Genomic DNA, 20,974 nt, shown 5'->3' with positions numbered 1-20,974 from the left:
AAATACAGTATTACATGATATACTTTACGCTACAATTTTTAAAGGTGAGTAAACCACGCTGTTTAAAACATTAACAAAAATCAATTATCTGCTTCCATTTCAAGATAATAGAACCGCAGCGTATATTGGTTGCTGATCGTATGGAAATGTCTATATGCTATATGCACATTGCTTAAAGTCAACTAAGAAAACACTTCCACTGGTAACAATAGGTAGATCATCTAAACACCCTACCTAAGTCTCCCTAGATCTCAGCATGTAAATAATAACACCCACACTACTATTTGTAAATTACATTTGGATGACGACAAGACGAAATGTCATGTTGTTCGCGTTTTTACGAAAGCTTTTATCGGACCTGAATGCAGCATAATGAGTAATGATTTGAAGATCGGAGAAGGACGAGAAAACAAAATGGACATCTATCGAAAATAGCCTGGTAACAATGTTAAATCATCGTGTATTGTCATAGCATTGTTGCGGCTAACATTTGGTGACGAAGGCAACTGCGAACAACGCGTATTTGCGTTTGCATCTGTCGTTTTAAGCAACGGTTGCTCGCTCGTTAGCTAAGCTCGGCTAGTAACCTAGATTCGTTTGCGAACCTTACAAGATTGCTAGTTGTTGCATTTCGTTACGACGTTTAGCACTCTGGCTAGTATAGCAACACATATGAGAGTTAAATGGTTTCTGATTCAACCGTTTTCTTGAGATTATGTTTGTTAGTTAAATGTAAAGGTAGCTGTTACACCCCCTTAACTCTACTACGTTACCTGGTCGGTCGTTATCATTAACCGTTACTATTACTTTGTAAATTATAATAACATAATACATTGGTGCACAAGTATGGTGTTGTGTAGTAAACTGTCGCAGTGACCCAAAGGTTACAAATTAATTGTAATAGAAGGGGAAAAAAATGTTACACAGCTGTATTCTATCGATTGGCCACTGGTCGTCGCTGTTACATCCACAACTGAAATAAATAACCTTGGATGTGTGTTGTTTTAGTTAATTTTATTTCCAGTCTGTTTCAGTTGAACATATTCTCTGTTGATGCTAATTTCACAGGTGAATCAATTGTATTACTGCCTCTGCATCTGAATCACTTCAGTCCTACAGTGATTGCAGAGTTCAGACAGAATACCAAATGATGGCTGGTGACCTTTGTGTTTGTCTTGTGTTTGTCTGATTTCATCTATCCGTCTCAGACTGCTGGCTGGCATTTCAGGAACAACCTGAGGGGACCAAAGTGAAGAGGCCGGTGTTCTGGACCATGGATGCTCGCTTCGGCAATGTTGTGTTCAGCTCCAAGTTTGACTCAGGGAACCTGGCACGCGTGGAGAAGGTGGAGAGGACCTCCTGCCCTCCTGCTGACACACCACCCACTGGGTGCAGCCTCACAGGGTTGAACCTTACCCCTGACTATGAGTTCAATGTGTGGACGCAGCCAGATTGTGCCGGGACAGAACAAGAGAATGGAAACAGGTAACTTGGCTGGTGATGTTTCTGCTCTACACATATCTGTGATTTAGAGCCGTGTAAGATGTAACAATGTTTTTGTTGTTAGATCATGGTTTTACTTCAGCGTACGGGGTGTGGCACCTGGGAAGCTACTGAAGCTCAACGTGATGAACATGAACAAACAGAGCAAGCTGTACAGTCAGGGCATGGCGCCTCTCGTACGCACGCAACCCGGCAAAGCCCGTTGGGAAAGGATCCGTGACAGACCCACGTTTGAGGTATGCAAACACAGAGGCCGATTGAGGAAAGGTGGGATGCAACCCTAATCACAGAGGAAGTCCAATATACTCTAATGATCTACTATTACCACAACAGTCAGTCAGTGTTACGTTGCTCTGCTCCCGGATCCATTTCAGGAGCGATTCCAGAAGATATTGTATTTAAGGATTGGCCTCAGTGGTAATTAATGTCAAAATTTGAACAAATACAAAAATGCATCTATAACTATCATATATATTATTGAGATTGTGGTGATAATATAAAGTACAGACAATTGTAATGAATCTTCAATAGCTGCAGAGTTCATTCCAGAACAGTTCAAACAGTTTCATAGAGATGCAGGGTCTGGTCAGTCAGTCAGTCAGTCAGTCAGTCAGTCAGTCAGTCAGTCAGTCAGTCAGTCAGTCAGTCATGGGGATTGCTGTCAGTCTGGATCACAGACAAATGATTATTACTAAAACGTGATGTCACTTCTCCCCCTTGTGTGCGCTTCCATCCAGATAATCGAGAACCAGTTCATCCTCTCCTTCACTCACCGGGTGATGGAGGTGCGAGGGGCGACCACCTACTTCTCCTTCTGCTACCCTTTCTCCTACAGCGAGTGCCAGGAGATGCTGCAGCAGCTGGAGAACAACTACGCCAACACTGCTCAACTCCATCCCAGCAGGTCCAGACCAACTCATACACACACACACAGATACACACACACATTGTCTGGCAGTTGGTTGTTAAAGACCTCCTCCTCTTCTCCCTGCAGCCCGCCGGGCACTGTGTATTACCACAGGGAGCTGCTGTGCACCTCTCTAGACGGTAACAGGGTGGACCTTCTGACTGTGACCAACTGCAGCGGGATGCAGGAGGAGCGGGAGCCTCGCCTGGCCAAGCTGTTCCCAGACACCAGCACTCCGAGACCACACCGCTTCCCTGGCAAAAGGGTATCCAACACACAATCACTGCTCTCCTCTGTAATGGAAGACACCTTATTAATTATTAAGCCATAAGATCAGGTGTCATGCGGAGTCTCTGTTGTCCACGATGCAGACAGTGATTGTTACATGTGTGTGTGTGTGTTTGCAGGTGTTTTTCCTGAGCAGCAGAGTGCACCCCGGGGAGACGCCCTCATCCTTCGTGTTCAACGGTTTCCTGAACTTCATCCTGAGGAGGGACGACCCACGGGCTCAGGCGCTCCGCAACATGTTCGTCTTCAAGCTCATTCCCATGCTCAACCCGGACGGGGTCGTCCGAGGACACTACAGGTACGACTTCACAACAGCACACACTGCACCATCCTCACACCTCCGCCTCTGACTGGAAGAACGTCACCATTTCTGACTTAATCGATCTGTTTAAGTCCGATTACACTGGAAATCATTTCAACTCAAAGATCCTCTCTGTTTTGCAGGACTGATTCCAGGGGCGTGAACCTGAACAGACAGTACCTGAACCCCAGCCCCGAGCTGCATCCTTCCATCTACGGGGCCAAAGCGCTGCTGCTCTACCACCACACACACAACCGCACACTCCACACACACTCCGGCCCCGCACACACGCAGACCATTCCCCTCAACACCAAGCCCGTAAGTCAGCAGCAAGTCTCTCCCCTCACCGCCCTGGAAGTCAACTTGAACCAACGGAACGTCGAGAAGGACCCGAACGCCGCCCCGCCGCAGGTGTCCATGGTGCTGGAGGAGAACAGGTGGGCCGCGGCGGAGACGGGACAGCGGGATCACAACAGCACGACGAGCTCAGAGACTGTGGCTCTGGTGACTGTGGAAGTCTCCCCCCCGCAGGTGGAAGAGGAGAAGACGATCCCGCCTCACGAGGGGGGCGTGGCCTATTATGTGGACTTGCACGGCCACGCCTCCAAACGGGGATGCTTCATGTATGGAAACAGCCTCCCTAATGAGAGCCAGCAGGTGATGACATGAAGTCGCTCATCATTTAAAGATGCATGTTGCTTTTTGGCAACGTGTTTACGCTCAAACACGGCAGCCTTCCTCAGGTCTCTCCTCCTCCCCCTCCTCTGCAGGTGGAGAACATGCTGTATCCAAGGCTGATATCCGTGAACTCCGCCCACTTTGACTTCCTGGGCTGTAACTTCTCGGAGAAGAACATGTACGCACGGGACAAGAGGGACGGCCAGTCTAAAGAAGGCAGCGGGAGGGTGGCCATGTTCAAGGCCATCGGGCTGCTGCACAGGTCAGACACCAGACCAGCTGCTGGATCACTCTGACATACCTCTTCATCATCATCATCATCACCACCACCAGTTTGTAACAGTGGTAATTAAGTGTTTTGTTTGTACTTTGCTTCCCTCCAGCTATACTCTGGAGTGCAACTACAACACAGGAAGAACCATGAACTCAATTCCCCCTGCCTGCCATGACAACGGGCGAGCGACTCCGCCCCCGACCCCGTCGTTCCCTCCTAAGTACACGCCGGAGATATTTGAACAGGTAGGGAAAACATGCCACGCTATCAGGCCCACCTTTCTTTTCCCACCTGTTAATGTCAATATGCGTTTGGATCCTGAGCCCATGTCCTCCTCGTGCGTCACCAGGTCGGGCGTGCCGTGGCCATCGCGGCTCTCGACATGGCTGAGTCGAACCCGTGGCCCCGCCTGGTGCTGTCAGAGCACAACTGCCTGACCAACCTGCGAGCTTGGATTCTCAAACACGTCCGCAACACCAAGGGCCCCAACCCTCACCACTCCCACGCTCACATTCCGCCGCGCACGCACTTTAACGGCAGCAAGGCGTCGCCGCCAAAGAGCTTCAGCAAGTGAGTTCACACACACACACACACACACACACACACACACACACACACACACACACACACACACACACACACACACACACACACACACACACACACACACATACACACACACATTTATAATAATGGAATCCATTCTTTCCTGGCCTGGTTTACTTCAGCACTTTTCCACATTAAAGTGTGTGTATGTGTGTGTGTGTGTGTGTGTGTGTGTTTGCAGCTGTCTGTCTGGCTCGGCATCAGAGAACGCCCTCAGCCGCGTCCGCTGCAACAGCCACAGCAGCAGCAGCCAGACGCCCTCCCCGAAGATCCACAGCTCCCCGAGTTTCACCTTCGGCTGCCCCCCGCCGAGAGCAGCTCACACACAGCACAACGCAGCACACACAAGCGTCCGCGGGGGCAACAAGACGCTCGGGCCAGTCAGGGGTAAGACCACGTCTCCTCGTCCTCCTCCTGCTGTCTCTCTCTCTTCTGTCCTGACTTGACACCATATTGACATGCGTGTGTGTGTGTGTGATATGAGACGTACAAGCGGATGGTGTCCTGTTACTGTCCTTTGAACCTCGCCATGACCCCTGCATGACCTCAGCGTGACCCCAGGATCTCTATCTCTGCTGCCTCTGCATGCACCCTGTCGCTGTTGAAGTTGAAAATAAATGTTCTCAAGACCTCAACAAAATGAATCAAAGTGAATCATTACTGGAACGTAGTGAGTGTGTGTGAGGGCAACTTCAACAGGTACCCAGCGTGCGTGTGCTTGTGTGTGTCTGCACTCAAGCCCTGCATGTGTCTCAGCTGGTGTCTGTGTGTGTGTGTCCCTCTCTCTCTCTGTGTGTAGACGCTAAGCCTCAGGAGAAGCGACGCCCCCTTCACCACCACCGCTCCGTCCTCCGGTCTCCCGGCAACAGCCACACGCCTCCCGCCCACCCCCCGCTCTCGCCCCCCTCCTCCTCTTCCTCCTCCTCCTCGTCGGTGTACGCTGCGGGCCCCTGTCCCCTCCCGGCCTCCGTCAGTATGACAGGTCTGTACTCCCTGCAGCCCCCCAGCCTGTCCACCCTGCTCCCCTCCCTGCAGGTGCTGCCCCGCCCCGGCCTGCTCTCCAAACTCAGCCCCATGCTCCTGCAGGGCCTGCCGCCGCCGCCCGCCGCTGCCGCCAACGCCCCGTCTGGGCCCACGCAGGACTGAGTCGGACTTTCTGAGTGTGTGTCCTTTGGCGTGTGCGTGCATATGTGTGTATGTGTGTGTTGAAGATCTGAGATGAGCGAGTTGTGGCACTCCACATAGGATAAAACAAGCACTAGTGTGTGTGTGTGTGTGTGTGTGTGTGTGTGTGTGTGTGTGTGTGTGTGTGTGTGTGTGTGTGTGTGTGTGTGTGTGTGTGTGTGTGTGTGTGTGTGTGTGTGTGTGTGTGTGTGTGTGTGTGTGTGTGTGTGAGTGAGTGAGTGAGTGAGTGACACATCATTGACATCATTGGTGCTACCCCCTTCTAAGTCCTCCACTCTCCTCCCTCCCTCCCTCCTTCCTTCCTTCCTTCCTTCCTTCCTTCCTTCCTTCCTTTGCTTCCTCACACATGTCAGCACCTTAGGACAGATGAACTCTCTTGTGTCACTGCTGTCATCTCCAGCCTTTAAAGTGTTTGTGAACACACACACACACACACACACAGCAGTGGTGTTGTTAGTGTGTAGCTGCGTGAGGCGGAGAGGAGACACAGACGCTGGGCCTCCTGACCCTCGTAGCTGATTCTGCAGTAAACATGATTCCATTTGGAACTCGCTTCCATTTCCGTCCGTTTCCAAGTAATAAGCTAAAAGAAATGTCCCGTTACTGTGTGGATCTTTTTTTCACACAGTTCCTATTAATATTTAACGGCAGCTGCTCTTAATCACCTTAGAAGAAGAGATTCCTATAAGTTGTTCCTTCATTTTCTTTACTCAGTGAATGACTGATCAGTTTGATTTTTGAGAAACAGGGGTTTTGCAGAATGAGACAAACTGTGGTTTATGTTCTTGTAAAATCCCTTTAAAGCACCTTGAGATGGTTTCCTTTTGTTTTGTATTGATGCCTGACACAGAAGAGGCCGCAGCACTATATTTAATTTGTAGTCACATTTTAAAAAGGACTGATTTTTATTTTTGTACGCGTGTGATTTCTTTGTGTTTCGGTTTATGTTCCGTTATATTTGATGAAGTCTGTATCATTCCAGCGTCGGTGTTCACAGAGTAGCCTACTGCCAGAAACCTCACACGGACCTTCACTCGCTCTAGAATCCTCACACAACACGAAGCTCAAGAGTTTCTGGGGAAATGTGGATTTGTTTCTGAAGCTATTTGCCAATAAGCAATATAAAACAAAAAAAAAAAAAAGAGATTTGTGTGCTTCAGCGTTAGAACAGCTTGGCTCAAAGTCAAAGTTGGGAATTGTTTGTTATTTACTTCGACGTTTGTCATAAAAAAAAGAAATGTTTACTTTTATTTGATTATATATTTAATTCTACTGTTACATGATGGTTGGTGGCTCATTAGTTCACCACATGTGTGTTTCCTCGTATAAACTGGGAGGTGCTGTGTGTGTGTGTAGTCGGCTGTTGATGGTTACATTTGGTATCTATTTTGTAGCTCTATTTAAGCCTTGTAATGTGCGATCAATTATAGTGATCGGTCTGTATCGCATTGTGTGTGTCATCACCCAATACGCGGTGACGATGGTGTGTTACTGTGACGACCATTAAACGGTGCAGAAGTACACAGTGTGTGTGTGTGTGTGTGTGTGTGTGTGTGTGTGTGTGTGTGTGTGTGTGTGTGTGTGTGTGTGTGTGTGTGTGTGTGTGTGTGTGTGTGAGAGCAGGATAGGTGTGATGCTTTGTCATACCTGCTTTGCTTTACCTCGCTGTAGCTGTCGTCTGGTCCAGTGCCGTGTGTGTCGGTGTGTGTGCCTTGCTCAGTGGTAAACCGTCAGTCAGGGAGTGGTCATTCTAAGTGCCAGAACAACAGAGCTTCATCTCCTCTGACAAACATGGAAAAATACAGATTAGTTATAACGTAGTTGGCTTTTTGAATATAGAAGTCTAGATTCCTCTTTAAAAAACTATTTTTAAACGTTTTGGCACTTATACTGTACAGGTGCAGCTCATTAAACTAGAATCTGGTCTTTTCCCCATGATTGTGTCTCCTACTGAACAAGACTGAGAGACAATGGAAAGGCTCAGGAAACCTCAGCAGGTGATTTGAGTTAATGAGCTGATTAGAGTGAGACACTGTGAGGATACTAGATGGAACTTTATCACTAGATTAACATTTCTGAGAGACTGAGTTTGGGGTTTTCATGAGCTGTAAGCCAGAATCATCAACATTAAAACAAATAAAGGCTAAAAATATTTCTCTTTGTGTGTAATGAATCTATAATATCTAAAAGTTTAAATTTTTTAATTGAATTACTGAAATAAATTAACTTTCCACCATATTCTAGTTGATTTAGCTGCACCTGTATATGACTCCAGGTTAAAGGAGCATTAAGTCAATTCAGACTTTACTGAAGGTTGTTGGTGCAGCTCACAAACCTTCTAACTGAGTTACAGGGGGTCAAAGTTTCAGAAAAGAATAAAAAAAGGGATTAGAACCAAGATGCAAAGATAGAGCAGATGCTCCCTTTGAGGATTAGATTTAAACGCTGTGCAAATCTGACTTTGTACTATAAGAATGTAAACAAACATAATTATTTCCCCCTCTAAGATGACTGACGGATTCTTACGTGTCCACTGGTGACGCTCAGTGGGAGCTTTAACCTCTCATTCTGCTTCTGCACTGTGAACTTTGATGTCCAGTTTCCCGGTTGTTTGTTCTAAAGCTTCTCGCTTCTCCAGAACAACAGCAATGACAACAGAAGCTTTAGGCAGAAACATACAGACTGCATCCTCACACACACACTCTGTCCCTGTGAGGATCCTTCACTGTGGTGCTAACCTTCCTATGCCAGACTGAAGCTCCGTGTTTGTCTGTAACAACTGGATGAAGATCACCTTCTCTGATTGTGCTGCTGTCTTTCACTTGCTCTCTGTTTAACCTCTGGAATAAAAACTATCCCTTTGTGAAGCAACAACTGTGTGTGTGTGTGTGTGTGTGTGTGTGTGTGTGTGTGTGTGTGTGTGTGTGTGTGTGTGTGTGTGTGTGTGTGTGTGTGTGTGTGTGTGTGTGTGTGTGTGTGTGTGTGTGTGTGTGTGTGTGTGTGTGTGTGTGTGTGTGTGTGTGTGTGTGTGTCTCTCTCTCTCTCATCAGTGTTTGGATCTGGAGCAGACTCACACCTTTGTCTCTGAACTATAAGAGTCTGTCTCCTCAAAATCTCTATTTTTGGACAACAGCCTTTGTACTTTGTAGGAATCTCTCACTGTTCCAGCTCCAAACTCCCACACATCCCACAGGATTCACACCAACATCCATTCTGTTGCATTTGAAGTACCTGTACAGTTCTGCACACACTCTTTCCATCTTTGTGTCATTCATCTCTTTCTCCTCTCCTCCCCCCGCTCTTTCTTGTGTTTCCCCCTGTGTTTGGTCTGACAGGCCTGAGTTGCCCGGACGTCCCGGCTGGAGGCGGCGGCGTCGACGGTGTGGCTGGTTGGTCCAGGAGGCCTCTTCCTCTGCGGCCGGGCCGAGGGGGCCGGACTTGGCAGACAGAGGTCAGCTCAGCTCAGCTCGCCCAGCCCTTCTTCCTCTCCTCTAACACCTCATGTTGTTGTGTGATCTCTTCTCACTGTCGGCTCTCCCATCTGTCGCAGACTAAGGAGCCGGGGCCGGAGCACATCCTTTCATCCATCAGATACAGAAAGTGAGTCAGCTGTGTTTAAATCCCACTTGGAGCTTTTTCTGATGTGGAGAGAGTTTGACTTAAACATGAACGACCTACAGTGAGGAATGAAACAATAAAACCACTCTTGCACATCCAGGTGTGATCTGCAACCTCAGAGCCGCATCCCTATCCGGAAGGCGGGGTCAACTGAAACCCCTCCCACATACAATTTTAACCCCTCCCCTTCCAGCAATAACCCAGTCTCTAATGGGATCAAAGGGGAATTGACCACCATGAAGATGTGGAAGCTGCTCAGGCCTGGACTCCGCCGACACCTGTCACTAACAGGCATGTACACACACACACACACGATAACTGGTCTATCTGGCAACATCAGAAATGCAGTCCACCTCTAACATCATTCTTCGGTTTCACCCTTCAGCGTTATCCGGTAAAGATCTGACCTCGAAGGCGCTGATGAAGAGGAGCACAGACTTCAACGACACAGGAAACACCATCCTAGAAGCTGCAACAGAGACCGAAACAACACAGGTGAGCGTGCGCACACACACACACACACTTCGTCTCAGCATGAATCAACCAGCCCAGTGGGAGCTGACTGGGTCGTACCTTGTTGTCTCGGTCTTGTTGCAGGTTGAGGTTGAACCTCCAGCTACGCCTCTGGTGGAGCCTGTGAGTGTGTGTGGCGCAGTGGCCCTGTGTGGAGAATAGGAGCTCCACATCTGCACCGTCACACATGGAGACACTGTGTACTGTACGTCTGGACGTATAGATGATCATATGTTTTATTTGAATGTTATTTATTCAGTTTCTTCGTGATGTACGTGTTTCCACATCGGCACCACAGAGCTGCGCAGGTCAACGGGCCCCTGCTGCTGGGAATTTAGCAGCTCTACAGGAAGGGGACAGGCGGTTAAGTGCCTTGCTCATTGACACTGCAGTAGTGGCAGGTGGGAGACACTTTTTCCCCCGTCGCACATTTCTTTAGACTCCTGTTGTTAAACTAGCTCAGATACGTTAACTGCACTGACCAAATGCCATTTTGCACTGATACATGTACATTGCCAGTCAATCTAATTACTGCACATCAGAGCCAGAGACATTTCCTCCCCATCCCACTTATCCACCTCACACATCCATACGCCATCACTTATCTGGGTCACAGAGAGAGAGAGAGAGCAGACATCTGGGCTCTCTCTTCCCCCAGACTTTCCCGGGCCAAATGGGATACAAGATCCCCCTTCAGCCAAACCACCTCCGAGTCCTTTCAATCCTCCCCTCACCTCTTTGTAATGGTGTTAAAACTGTGACCAAGTGTGTATTTTATGCCTATTCAAGGTGTTAAGTGTGCTTTGAGTGTTCTTGTACTGAATCTTCTTATCTGAGGATGTTAATAAACCACAGGAGCGTAAATGGGACTGGGATTTCATTTTTTTATTAGAAAACACTACTGTGTGCGCTCAACAACATACAAATTAAAGTCTTGGAAAAAGAGGACTGGGAAAAGGGGAATGCTGTTTCCGTGGGAGTCAGGTTGAGTCTCATCTCACCTGTGGGGGAGAAAACAATTATGTGAAATCAGCAGCCATGGAAATTGAGTGAGAAATGCTGTAAAAGACAGTAGGAGTAAATGGAATCAGTGTTTTCATTCAGGGACTCACCTCTCCATACATACTGGGGCTTCATTCCTGCTTCTTGGGGTTGTTGACAGCAACGTAGTGGTACAACACAACCAGCAGGAACAACGACACGCCAAGCATGTTGGCAAATATGGCCAGCTGCACGTCCGTCACCATTCTGCAAAGGACGGAGAGCCACGTAACAACACGAGGGGAACAGGCTGGACTGTACACAGCTCCATCACTCAATACAAATCCTATGTTACTCTGCAACATTAAGGCCTCCAAGTCTTTTTTCTAAGCCATTTTTGGTGATTGGTGCCACAGGTTTACGATTCTCATCCAACAGAGACACAATAACCATGAATACCTATTAGTTTCTGATCTATTGCATCAATTATCCTGCAGCTGGAGTTTGAAATAGAAGTGACAGGATGTAAGGTAATCTGTCAGACCTTCTTTTATCATGTTAAGTACTTTAAATCCTGTAATAGCTCATTCATTCCTATTGTTTCTGGCTGCATCTCGTCTCACACATCGAGCTAACGTAGAGCCTGACCGTTGTCGTCGACATTTGACGTCAGTGTCGCAACTTGGTGGCGTCAAATCTTGCAAACTCATCTTATTACACATCAAAGAAAAACATCGTAGTAACAAACACACGCCGTTTAGTGGAGTTTACGTTTCAGAAGAGGAGGAGGAGGAAACGACACGGTGCGGTACGCTGCATAAACCTCCTTTATACTCACAAACACGCGTACAGCCCGTTTCTACGTGCAGAACACCTATATAAAGTTATATCATTATAATGTTTACATCATAAATAAGGCTGAGGTTTCACACCAACGTCTCATTCTCAGACTGACTCTTGCTAGCTAGCTAACATTCCTCCGCTGGGATCAAATCTGAACGCTCGCGGCGTCACAGTGACGCAGCAGGAGACGTTTAAGCACAAATACTACACAAAGACATTTAAGTGTTTTAAATACTCACATTGCGTCTAATTGCGTGTGGTGGTTGGTGTTTGATGATACAGGAGCGAGTTCAGATGCTCGTCAGACAGCAGATCGTCTCTTCCGGCTGCGACACAGGAACGCCACGTCACTATAACCCCCCGCCATAGAAATAGATGGAATAGAACGGACAACGCCTATCTGGAAACATCATTTAAAATAAAGACAGTCTCACAGCACCTAAACAATAAAAGTGCTGTTTTGTAAATGGACGCTGTAACCAAAAAACATATTTAATAAGCAGCGCGACGGCATTTTAGTAACTAAAAAGCACTTATCCCCCGGGATCATCCCGGCCAGAGGGGGCGGTAGTGAGCTTCTTTCGTTAGGGTGTTAGCGGTGAGAAGGAGGACCCGAATGTTTCGACATCGCCTCACCGGCGTGAAGAAGGCGGCTGCAGACGCTACATGGTGCTAAGATTCGGCAGCTAACCGCGGACATTTCTGTTCCTCCAGGGAGACACACCGACCAACCGCCACCCAGAGCCCCGAGGAGCCGCCATGGCGCTCTACGATTATGTCACCCCGGAGCAGCTCACGGGCTTCGACAAGTACAAGGTATGGAACAGTGATTGGTGGTTAGCCTGCTAGCTCTCTGTGTGTGTGTGTGTGTGTGTGTGTGTGTGTGTGTGTGTGTGTGTGTGTGTGTGTGTGTGTGTGTGTGTGTGTGTGTGTGTGTGTGTGTGTGTGTGTGTGTGTGTGTGTGTGTGTGTGTCCTGCGCGTGCGTGCGGTGTGTGTGTGTGTGTGTGTTTAGCAGCTAGCTGTCACGATCCCGGGTGTGTGTGAAGATGGCCAGAAACAACAAAAACAATACCGGATAACGTCAATTTGGACCTCAAATTAAAAGCGTTGATTTGTTGATCTTGTGTCGCGTTGTCCGTGTTATGGTGTTTCCACTTGGACGTTGCGTTAGTGTGTTGCTCAAGGGCACTTCAGCAGACAGATGCGGTGCCAAATCTCTAGACTCGCCCTCTGTAGCTACGGACACACACTCAATGAAATGGAATAATAATAATACATTCCCAATTTTCGGTAAATGTTTGTTTTGAAAATATTAACCGGAAGTGTGAGTCTTTACTGCGTCTACCTTGACTTTGGCGTAAACGCGCTAATATTTAGCTAGCGACCGTTTGCTTGTTAACCGAGGCTTTGAGGAGAACTATAAACCTTTCAAATAACTAACCTGTCTTTTGTTTTACGTCATGGCGAATGTTTTAAACGTTAGCTACTATAGTTATCTCAGAAGTGAGCCGAGTAACCGCTGCAGTGGTCAATTAAGAAAAGAGAAACCATTCAAGTTGAACCAGTTGTAACAGTAAACATGAGCATTACACTGGAAGGAACACACACAGAGACCTTTTAGTGTTACTCTGGTTAAACACCCATGAAGATGAGCACCAGTGTGTCCTTAGAGAGAGAGACACACACACACACAGAGGAAAGCTGTTGACCCATGTCTCTCTATGGAGGACTGAGGGGAGACAGAAGCAGAGTCTCACCAGAGGACACATCTGGATCTGTACACATGTGTATCTATACATTTATAATCTATAACTGATAACATCCTGATGGCGTGATGATAAAAGGAGGCGTTCATGTCTGCTGGGTTCCCGGAGCTTCTGTCTGTGTGTGTGTGTGTGTGTGTACGTCCCAGTCATGGTACTGTGGTCCAGTCTTTCTGTGTGTCTGTCTTTGTGCTTCCCTTTGCTTTGATGACAGCGTGAAGCAGCACCCCAGGGCCATCTTATCATCAGAAACCTTCTCCAATATCCGCCTTTAAAGTGGCAAAACTCTACTCCAACCACGCATTAGCTGCTTCTGTGGCTGGAGGAGGAAGAAGAGGAAGAAGAGGAGGAGGAGGAGGAGGAGGAGGAGGAGGGTGACAGATGACAGTGAATGGAGCGATTGTGGCTCCATATGAGGCGGCCGTTGTGTATGTGAACGCTGTGCATATGTGGACGCCACTCAGCAGCAGCTTGATCATATAAACCTTCTATTTGTTCATCCGGGAACATTTCACATGATCACACCACTTCCCTGGGTGTGATCTGCTGCTCGTCTGTGTTTAAATCAGTGGTGTTCAGTCACAATGAGCCATTTGAAGCAGCAAACACTTCATGGTTGTGTCATAAACATTAGCAGTTTGATCCACAGTGAAGCTGCTCCGTCACTTCCCCCTGCACAGATACACCAGCTGAAAGCGCTTGCCTGATTTCACTCGTGGAAGCTGCGTGTGTGTGCGGTTGCAGCGAGATGATGCCGCTCCTCGTCCTCCTCCACAGCAACACAACAACATCTGAATCAATTACACAAACCTGATTAGCATCTGATAGCCATCAGTCACCATGGGAGGAAAAGTGTAATGATACAAACCAGGCCTGAACGTTTCTAACACACACACACAATATGGACACAGAGGGAACGGATGTCATGCAGTCATGTCCAACATGCCGTGTGTGTGTGTGTGTGTGTGTGTGTGTGTGTGTGTGTGTGTGTGTGTGTGTGTGTGTGTGTGTGTGTGTGTGTGTGTGTGTGTGTGTGTGTGTGTGTGTGTGTGTGTGTGTGTGTGTGTGTGTGTGTGTGTGTGTGTGTGTGTGTCAACAAGAGGACCTGCCACACTTAACATAGCTCACAGATAGAACTGCAGCAATGTCAAGGGTTAAACTGTGAAGTGTGTGTGTGTGTGATCGTGGATCAACCAAATCTAGCTGCACCTTGTTCCTAAACGTTCTAACCAGGACGTGTTGTGTGTTTGTCTTCACAGTACAGCGCCGTGGATTCAAACCCGCTGTCCGTCTACGTCATGCATCCTTTCTGGAACTTTGTTGTAAAGGTGAGGAAGACCCGTCTGTCTTTCTGTCTGTCTGTCTGTAATGATGGGATCTGACTGACTTATCCATAAATCCTGGCCTCTCCTTTCTTTGTTTCCTCCCCCAGTTTATGCCGACATGGTTGGCTCCTAACCTCATCACCTTCACAGGATTCATGTTCCTGGTGTTGAACTTCCTCATGTTGGCGTTCTACGACTTTGATTTCTACGCATCAGGTGGGTTCAGGTTTCACCGTTCTCAAGTGTAGAAAGTTAAATTCAGCGGTGTTGGTTTGTTTGGTTAACTGTGTGTGGGCGTGTGTGTGTGTGTGTGTTGCAGCCGCGGGACATGAACACGTGCCCAGTCTGGTTTGGGTTGCTGCGGGGATCTTTAACTTCTTGGCCTACACACTTGGTGAGTACCAGCTGTGTGTGTGTGTGTGTGTGTGTGTGTGTGTGTGTGTGTGTGTGTGTGTGTGTGTGTGTGTGTGTGTGTGTGTGTGTGTGTGTGTGTGTGTGTGTGTGTGTGTGTGTGTGTGTGTGTGTGTGTGTGTGTGTGTGTGTGTGTGTGTGTCTTTACCTTGTTAGCTTTCATCAAGGAGACACAGAATCAGGCTTGGCAGAGGTATGAACAGTGTTCCCTAAAGGCTCGGAGCAGCTGCCAGATTGAGAGCCAGCGTGGGTGGAAAACATGTAAAACACACTTTATATACAAACACAAAGTACTCAGCATGACACCATGAAGGCTCAGAGATGTTTACATTTCCATAGATGGTCAAACAGCCCCTGCAGAGCGCCGCCCACGTGTTGGGACGGACACACAGTGTGAGACACGTGAACTCCTCCAGCTCCACTTTCCATCTGAATGTGATGGGAACATACAGATACAGATCAGTCTGTGCTGCAGTTACATTATTTACACACTAATGTGCCGTTGGAACATAATGACAGAGCTCCACACCTGCATGTCCACTCTTGTAGACACGCCTCGTCACACTCGTCAGTCTGGTCTTCATCTTAATCCCCTTAACAGTCTTGTCAAGTAAACATCACCTTTGTCTCTGCTCTGCAGACGGAGTCGACGGCAAGCAGGCACGGCGCACCAACTCCTCCACGCCACTAGGGGAACTGTTCGACCACGGGCTGGACAGCTGGGCGTGCATCTTCTTCGTGTCTACTGTCTACTCCATATTTGGGCGAGGGGAGAGCGGCGTGAGCGTGAGCACGCTCTACTACATCCTGTGGGTGGTGCTGTTCTCCTTCATCCTGTCCCACTGGGAGAAGTACAACACGGGCATCCTGTTCCTGCCGTGGGGATACGACATCAGCCAAGTGGTGAGGACACACACACACACACACGACGAAGCTGTAAGGCGCTGTGACCTCTGTGTTCTAACGCCCCCCTGCTGTCTCTTTCCAGACCATCTCCATCGTGTACTTTGTCACGTCCGTGGTCGGCGTGGAAACGTGGTACCAGCCCATCCTGTGGCACTTCCTGTACAGAGACCTGTTCACCGTCATGATCCTGGGTGAGCTGCCACCGCCGCCGCTCCACTTGACGACTAGAAGGACAGAGAGGAAGACTCATAGTGTTTTCATCTTAATGCATTTTAAATAGACACAAATCAAAGGCTGACCTAGTTTCTGCTTTAGTACACAGAAGAACGGAATCTATTACTGAAGTATTGAGTTTATGTTAACACACACACACACACACACACACACACACACACACACACACACACACACACACACACACACACGCACACGTAGGTCCGATCCTCTTAACGTCTCGGCTGTGATGTTTCCGTTTCTCCAGGCTGCTCCTTCACTGTGACTTTACCCATGAGCCTCTACAACGTCCTCCAGTAAGTTCCTGTTCCTGTCTGACGCTTCTGTTGTTCTGCACAGTCGTCTAAACTCGGCTGTAACTGTGTGTGTGTGTGTGTGTGTGTGTGTGTGTGTGTGTGTGTGTGTGTGTGTGTGTGTGTGTGTGTGTGTGTGTGTGTGTGTGTGTGTGTGTGTGTGTGTGTGTGTGTGTGTGTGTGTGTGTGTGTGTGTGTGTGTGTGTGTGTGTGTGTGTGTGTGTGTGTGTGTGTGTGTGTGTGTAGGGCTCACCGCAGTAACACTCTGAAGCACAGCAACTTGTACGAAGCTTTCCTGCCCTTCCTCTCCCCCGTCCTCCTCTTCGTCTTGTCCACCACCTGGGTGGTCGGCTCCCCATCCGACATCCTGGAGCAGCAGCCCAGGATCTTCTTCCTCATGGTCGGCACGGCCTTCGCCAACGTCACGGTAAGTCTCTCACACACACACACACACACACACACACACACACACACACACACACACACACACACACACACACACACACACACACACACACACACACACACACACACACACACACACACACACACACACACACACACACACACAACATAAACAGCACTTAAACCCCACGTTACTGTAATCACAGGAAGTGTTGATGTATGGATGTGTGTGTGTGTGTGTGTGTGTTGCAGTGTAAGCTGATCGTGTGTCAGATGAGTAACACGCGTTGCCAGGCGCTCAGCTGGATGTTGCTGCCCATGACAGCAGTGGTGTTATTAGCTGTGACCGGAGTGGTGACCAACGAGTCTCTGCTGCTCCACCTGTGGACGAGCACCGTCATACTCGCACACATACACTACGGCGTGTCAGTGGTAAGGACACACACACACACACACACACACACACACACACACACACTCTTGAGTACCTCACACAGGTCTTGATGTGTGACTCGTCTCCCTCTGACAGGTGCAGCAGCTCAGCAGCCACTTCAACATCTTCGCCTTCTCCCTGAAGAAGGCCAGCAGCGACTGACAGGAGGAGGAGCGAATCGGCTTGGCAGGAGCAGAGGTTTAGGCTCCTCCCCTCCGAGGCTTACGACACTTCGCTCATCACCGTGGAAACCGCATCCCCTCCCCTTCTATCCATGAGGACGCTTTACATGGAGTGGACTGTGGCCCTCCTGTCCAGCGTCCCTAACAAACACACACAGATACACACTTTGCTCTCCACATACTAAGAACAATCTTAACCAATCAGAGTCTTCGTCTCGGCCACGGGGCGGGGCGACAGGGCGGGGCCAGGGGCTCTGGCTTCCATCATCGGTGATTGGCTGATTTGATTGAGCCATTGAGGAGCAATTGTTTCCTACGGAAATGTGCTTCAGTCAAGAGGACAGAAGCCCAGACGAGCCACAAGATCACACACACACACACACACCATGCAGGTTCTTTCGTGGTGCATATTACAGATATAAACGTAAACACACACACACACACACACACACACACACACACACACACACACACACACACACACACACACATACATACAGATGGACTCTAATAGTATTGTGAATGTATAATCCGCCTTGGGGAGAAATCGTTTCAGTTTGATATGAAAGAGCCTCAAGTAGTGTTGTTTTAAGTTGGCCACGCCTCTAAATCATGGTTAAATCTGACACACACACACACACACCTGTCGGGTTTATCGGTTCAGTCAAGTCCGCTTTTTAATCATGGGAAGATTTGCAGTTGGCGCTGGTTGTAAATGTAACTCGTGTTCATCCCTGTCTTCTGTCTCAAGTCTGTACGTCCTTCATCATTTGGGACGTTTGCGGCGTTTAACTGAACTCGACCTCGACTATGTAGAGAAATGATTAACCCTCCTAATCTCTGTGTCATATCCCGCTCACGAACTAGACTCCCGGCTCTGTTGGCATACCAACAGAGTTGCACATTAACCACCAGGGGCCCCGGGGGGGGAGGGGAGGGCCGGGGCGTCGCCTGACCTCTGCTGGACCTCCACTCTGACCTCTGTCTGAGCACTTCACTCTCCCCACCTTCTAAGGTGTCGCGTCGTGATGCCGATTCGTTCTTGGTTTTATTTTATTTTATTTTCATGAGTTGTTTTGTGTTGATGCCACGTGTCCGGGTTTGTTTGCACAGCGCTTGAATGAAGAGTGTGTCCAAAAGCCAGTAATGGAGAGGACTCACTCTGAGGGAACAAGCTGCTGTAAGGGACACCGCAATCGCCACAGCAACGCCTGGCAACACACACACACACACACACACCTACCTACTCTGCTACCTTTTATACTTTCTGTCACATAACCTTTGTCCTCATTGCTTTTATCTGTTTTGTCTTAAACACTGTGTCTTCGCGTGATTGAGCTGCGTTTTCGTGTTTGCTAACGGGGGGGGCGGGGCGGAGCTTTCACGGCAGGGGTCAAACAGGATGGGCGTGGCTTGAGGTAGGCGCGGCTTATTTATCTGCATCATTGGAAGTGAATTCTTCTTCAGCCTGTAATCTGTTTGACCCCCTCGCCGTGGCAACGTACAGTCTAACCTCTAAGCTCCTCCCTCCCCTCTGCTCCCGGTCTCCCGCGTCTGTAATCTCGGCTACGTTCCGGTTGATAAAGCGGCGGCGGCGAGAGTGTTGCATTTCCCCCAAAGGCCTGGTGAAAGTCTGGAGATGATGGGGCCCAAACATGTGGATGTCCGGTTGTAGTTTGATGCTTCACACTCGTCCAGACATCTCATGACCTCACCATTAAAAGGTTCTATTGGACAGTTTGTTTGAAAAGGAGTTAAGGACAGATGAGTCAGGCTCGTATCTCAGTAGAACCAAAGGTCACGATTTGTTCTGTTATCTGTTGTTGAGCAAGCTGTGGCCGTAGAGACAAGCGCTTGTTGGCGCCGCAGTACGGTGAGGACTTTGAGGACACGTACTGCCATAATACACAACATCTAGTGTCCCGGTGTCTGGTGTGCACAACTCTCCAGAGAGGAAGCTCGCCGCCCAAGCCGCCAATTTGATTGTAGCGACGCGGAAACGCCTGTGAGAACTGTGACCGACGTTTGTATGTGTGAGCCGCGTGCAGGATGCTTGTGTGTCTTGATGTACGAGTGTAAACTATGTGTGAATGTCTGTGTAAATATGATTTCTTTTGATTTATGATTATTTTTTCAAAACTTGGATTTGTTTTCCGTTAGGCTGACGGGGGACGGATTATCTTAACTGTCTCACATCCTCCCGCTCTGCTCGCCGATTGGCCGGTTCCTCAGAGAGGGAACCCACGCCTGGATGTGATGTCACCTCAGGCTAATGGTGCGCTACGGACAATGCTTAATGCAACAAGGGTTTTCATATCGCAGTTCGGGGAAAATATTCCATCTTTCCAGGTTGATAAAGATCGTGCCATTTCAGAAACAAATGTATGAAAGATATCAGGCAGAGCGCTCGCCTTTTCCAGACATCTTAGACAGATTCATCAGTTTTTGTTAAGAGAATATACAGGTTTTCACAGCTACTTTTATGGGCTATTTTGTAGTGTGATCAACTTTCCTCACCAACATATTCTTAAAAACTCTTAATCTCCCTGGATGAAATGAATGAAGCAGTTGGATCAGAGACGTTGAAGTCGTGGTGTACGGCCGCCCTGGCGCAGACCGCAGGGCTCCTGTGTGGCTACTTGTGATGTTGTGTTTGACAAATGAAGCAAAGAAATGTCCAGAAACAAATAAAAGAGAATTTTCTTTAACCACTTTGACGGTGTGACGGCCAGAAACTGATATGTTCTGAGTCTAAAGCGTGTTGTTCTTATAAGGTCCACCAGAGGGCAGCAGAGCGTTTCTTTGGTTATGACCGAACATGGTGGCTGGTAAAGCGTCTACACTTCAGGGGCTTATAGTTTTACACTCAACTTAACATACTGCGTGATTGCATGAAATCCTGATCAATTATCACATTATCAGGAGGAAACCCTGCAGTACCAACTTCCTCCAGCAGATAGAGCTGTAGACCAATAGATGTTCGTTCGCATTACAGGCAGTTAGCATTTCTGTACAGTTGAGGGTCTAGAGGGGATAAGATAATAAGATATGATAATAAGCATTAAAAAGTCAATATTACATTAAACTTATCACACATCTTTATGTCAAACGTGCTCTGCTGATGATACAAACTCTAAAAATATCTGCAATATAAGCATGTACTTTTCAGATTATCTATTTTATGTGTATTGGTGACAAAAAGGTCTTAAAATTTAAAATTAAGTTTAACTGGATCTCTGCAGATGCGGTGCTGTAAACAGGCAGAGTTATAATTCTTCTATCTTTTTATTCCCCGAGTGATATCTGTGCTGCATTTAAGGCCTC

The 20,974-nt window shown here is 48.1% G+C and overlaps 3 protein-coding genes across 5 annotated transcripts; 2 read left to right on the top strand and 1 right to left on the bottom strand.

Annotated features, from left to right (window-relative positions):
- Window positions 1-353: 353 nt before the first annotated feature.
- agbl5 (AGBL carboxypeptidase 5) lies at window positions 354-10,736 on the top strand. 3 transcript variants are annotated; one of them, XM_076160106.1, is made up of 16 exons: window positions 354-439; window positions 1,209-1,485; window positions 1,568-1,739; window positions 2,241-2,407; window positions 2,498-2,675; window positions 2,818-2,996; window positions 3,143-3,656; window positions 3,770-3,939; window positions 4,061-4,196; window positions 4,301-4,521; window positions 4,739-4,944; window positions 5,357-5,539; window positions 9,078-9,342; window positions 9,461-9,644; window positions 9,739-9,855; window positions 9,958-10,736. In XM_076160106.1, exons 2-16 carry the CDS (start codon window positions 1,274-1,276, stop codon window positions 10,033-10,035), a joined length of 2,982 nt encoding a protein of 993 aa, XP_076016221.1. In that variant the 5' UTR covers window positions 354-439; window positions 1,209-1,273; the 3' UTR covers window positions 10,036-10,736. The 3 variants fall into 3 exon arrangements, 2 of the variants coding, with proteins under 2 accessions (XP_076016221.1, XP_076016222.1); XM_076160107.1 differs by having other exon boundaries at window positions 2,241-2,675; window positions 9,078-9,193; window positions 9,293-9,342; XR_012964583.1 differs by lacking the exons at window positions 9,078-9,342; window positions 9,461-9,644; window positions 9,739-9,855; window positions 9,958-10,736 and adding an exon at window positions 7,366-9,058 and having other exon boundaries at window positions 2,241-2,675; window positions 5,357-7,301.
- A 1-nt stretch (window position 10,737) lies between these two features.
- ost4 (oligosaccharyltransferase complex subunit 4 (non-catalytic)) lies at window positions 10,738-11,945 on the bottom strand. Its single transcript, XM_076160110.1, has 3 exons — window positions 11,937-11,945; window positions 10,986-11,121; window positions 10,738-10,874 (listed from the first exon to the last, which is right to left on the bottom strand). The coding sequence occupies exon 2, from the start codon at window positions 11,118-11,120 to the stop codon at window positions 11,007-11,009; it is 114 nt and encodes a 37-aa protein (XP_076016225.1). The 5' UTR covers window position 11,121; window positions 11,937-11,945; the 3' UTR covers window positions 10,738-10,874; window positions 10,986-11,006.
- A 353-nt stretch (window positions 11,946-12,298) lies between these two features.
- selenoi (selenoprotein I) lies at window positions 12,299-20,365 on the top strand. Its single transcript, XM_076160109.1, has 10 exons — window positions 12,299-12,513; window positions 14,721-14,789; window positions 14,894-15,002; window positions 15,106-15,180; window positions 15,838-16,100; window positions 16,186-16,294; window positions 16,585-16,633; window positions 16,877-17,057; window positions 17,288-17,467; window positions 17,565-20,365. The coding sequence occupies exons 1-10, from the start codon at window positions 12,457-12,459 to the stop codon at window positions 17,670-17,672; spliced, it is 1,200 nt and encodes a 399-aa protein (XP_076016224.1). The 5' UTR covers window positions 12,299-12,456; the 3' UTR covers window positions 17,673-20,365.
- Window positions 20,366-20,974: the final 609 nt, after the last annotated feature.

The sequence above is a fragment of the Genypterus blacodes genome, unplaced genomic scaffold, assembly GCF_046128005.1.
Source record: "Genypterus blacodes isolate CSIRO-AG114 ecotype Tasmania unplaced genomic scaffold, CSIRO-AGI_Gbla_v1 ptg000104l_1, whole genome shotgun sequence".
NCBI classification, from domain to species: Eukaryota; Metazoa; Chordata; class Actinopteri; order Ophidiiformes; family Ophidiidae; genus Genypterus; species Genypterus blacodes.
This window is presented reverse-complemented; position numbering and strand designations above follow the sequence as displayed.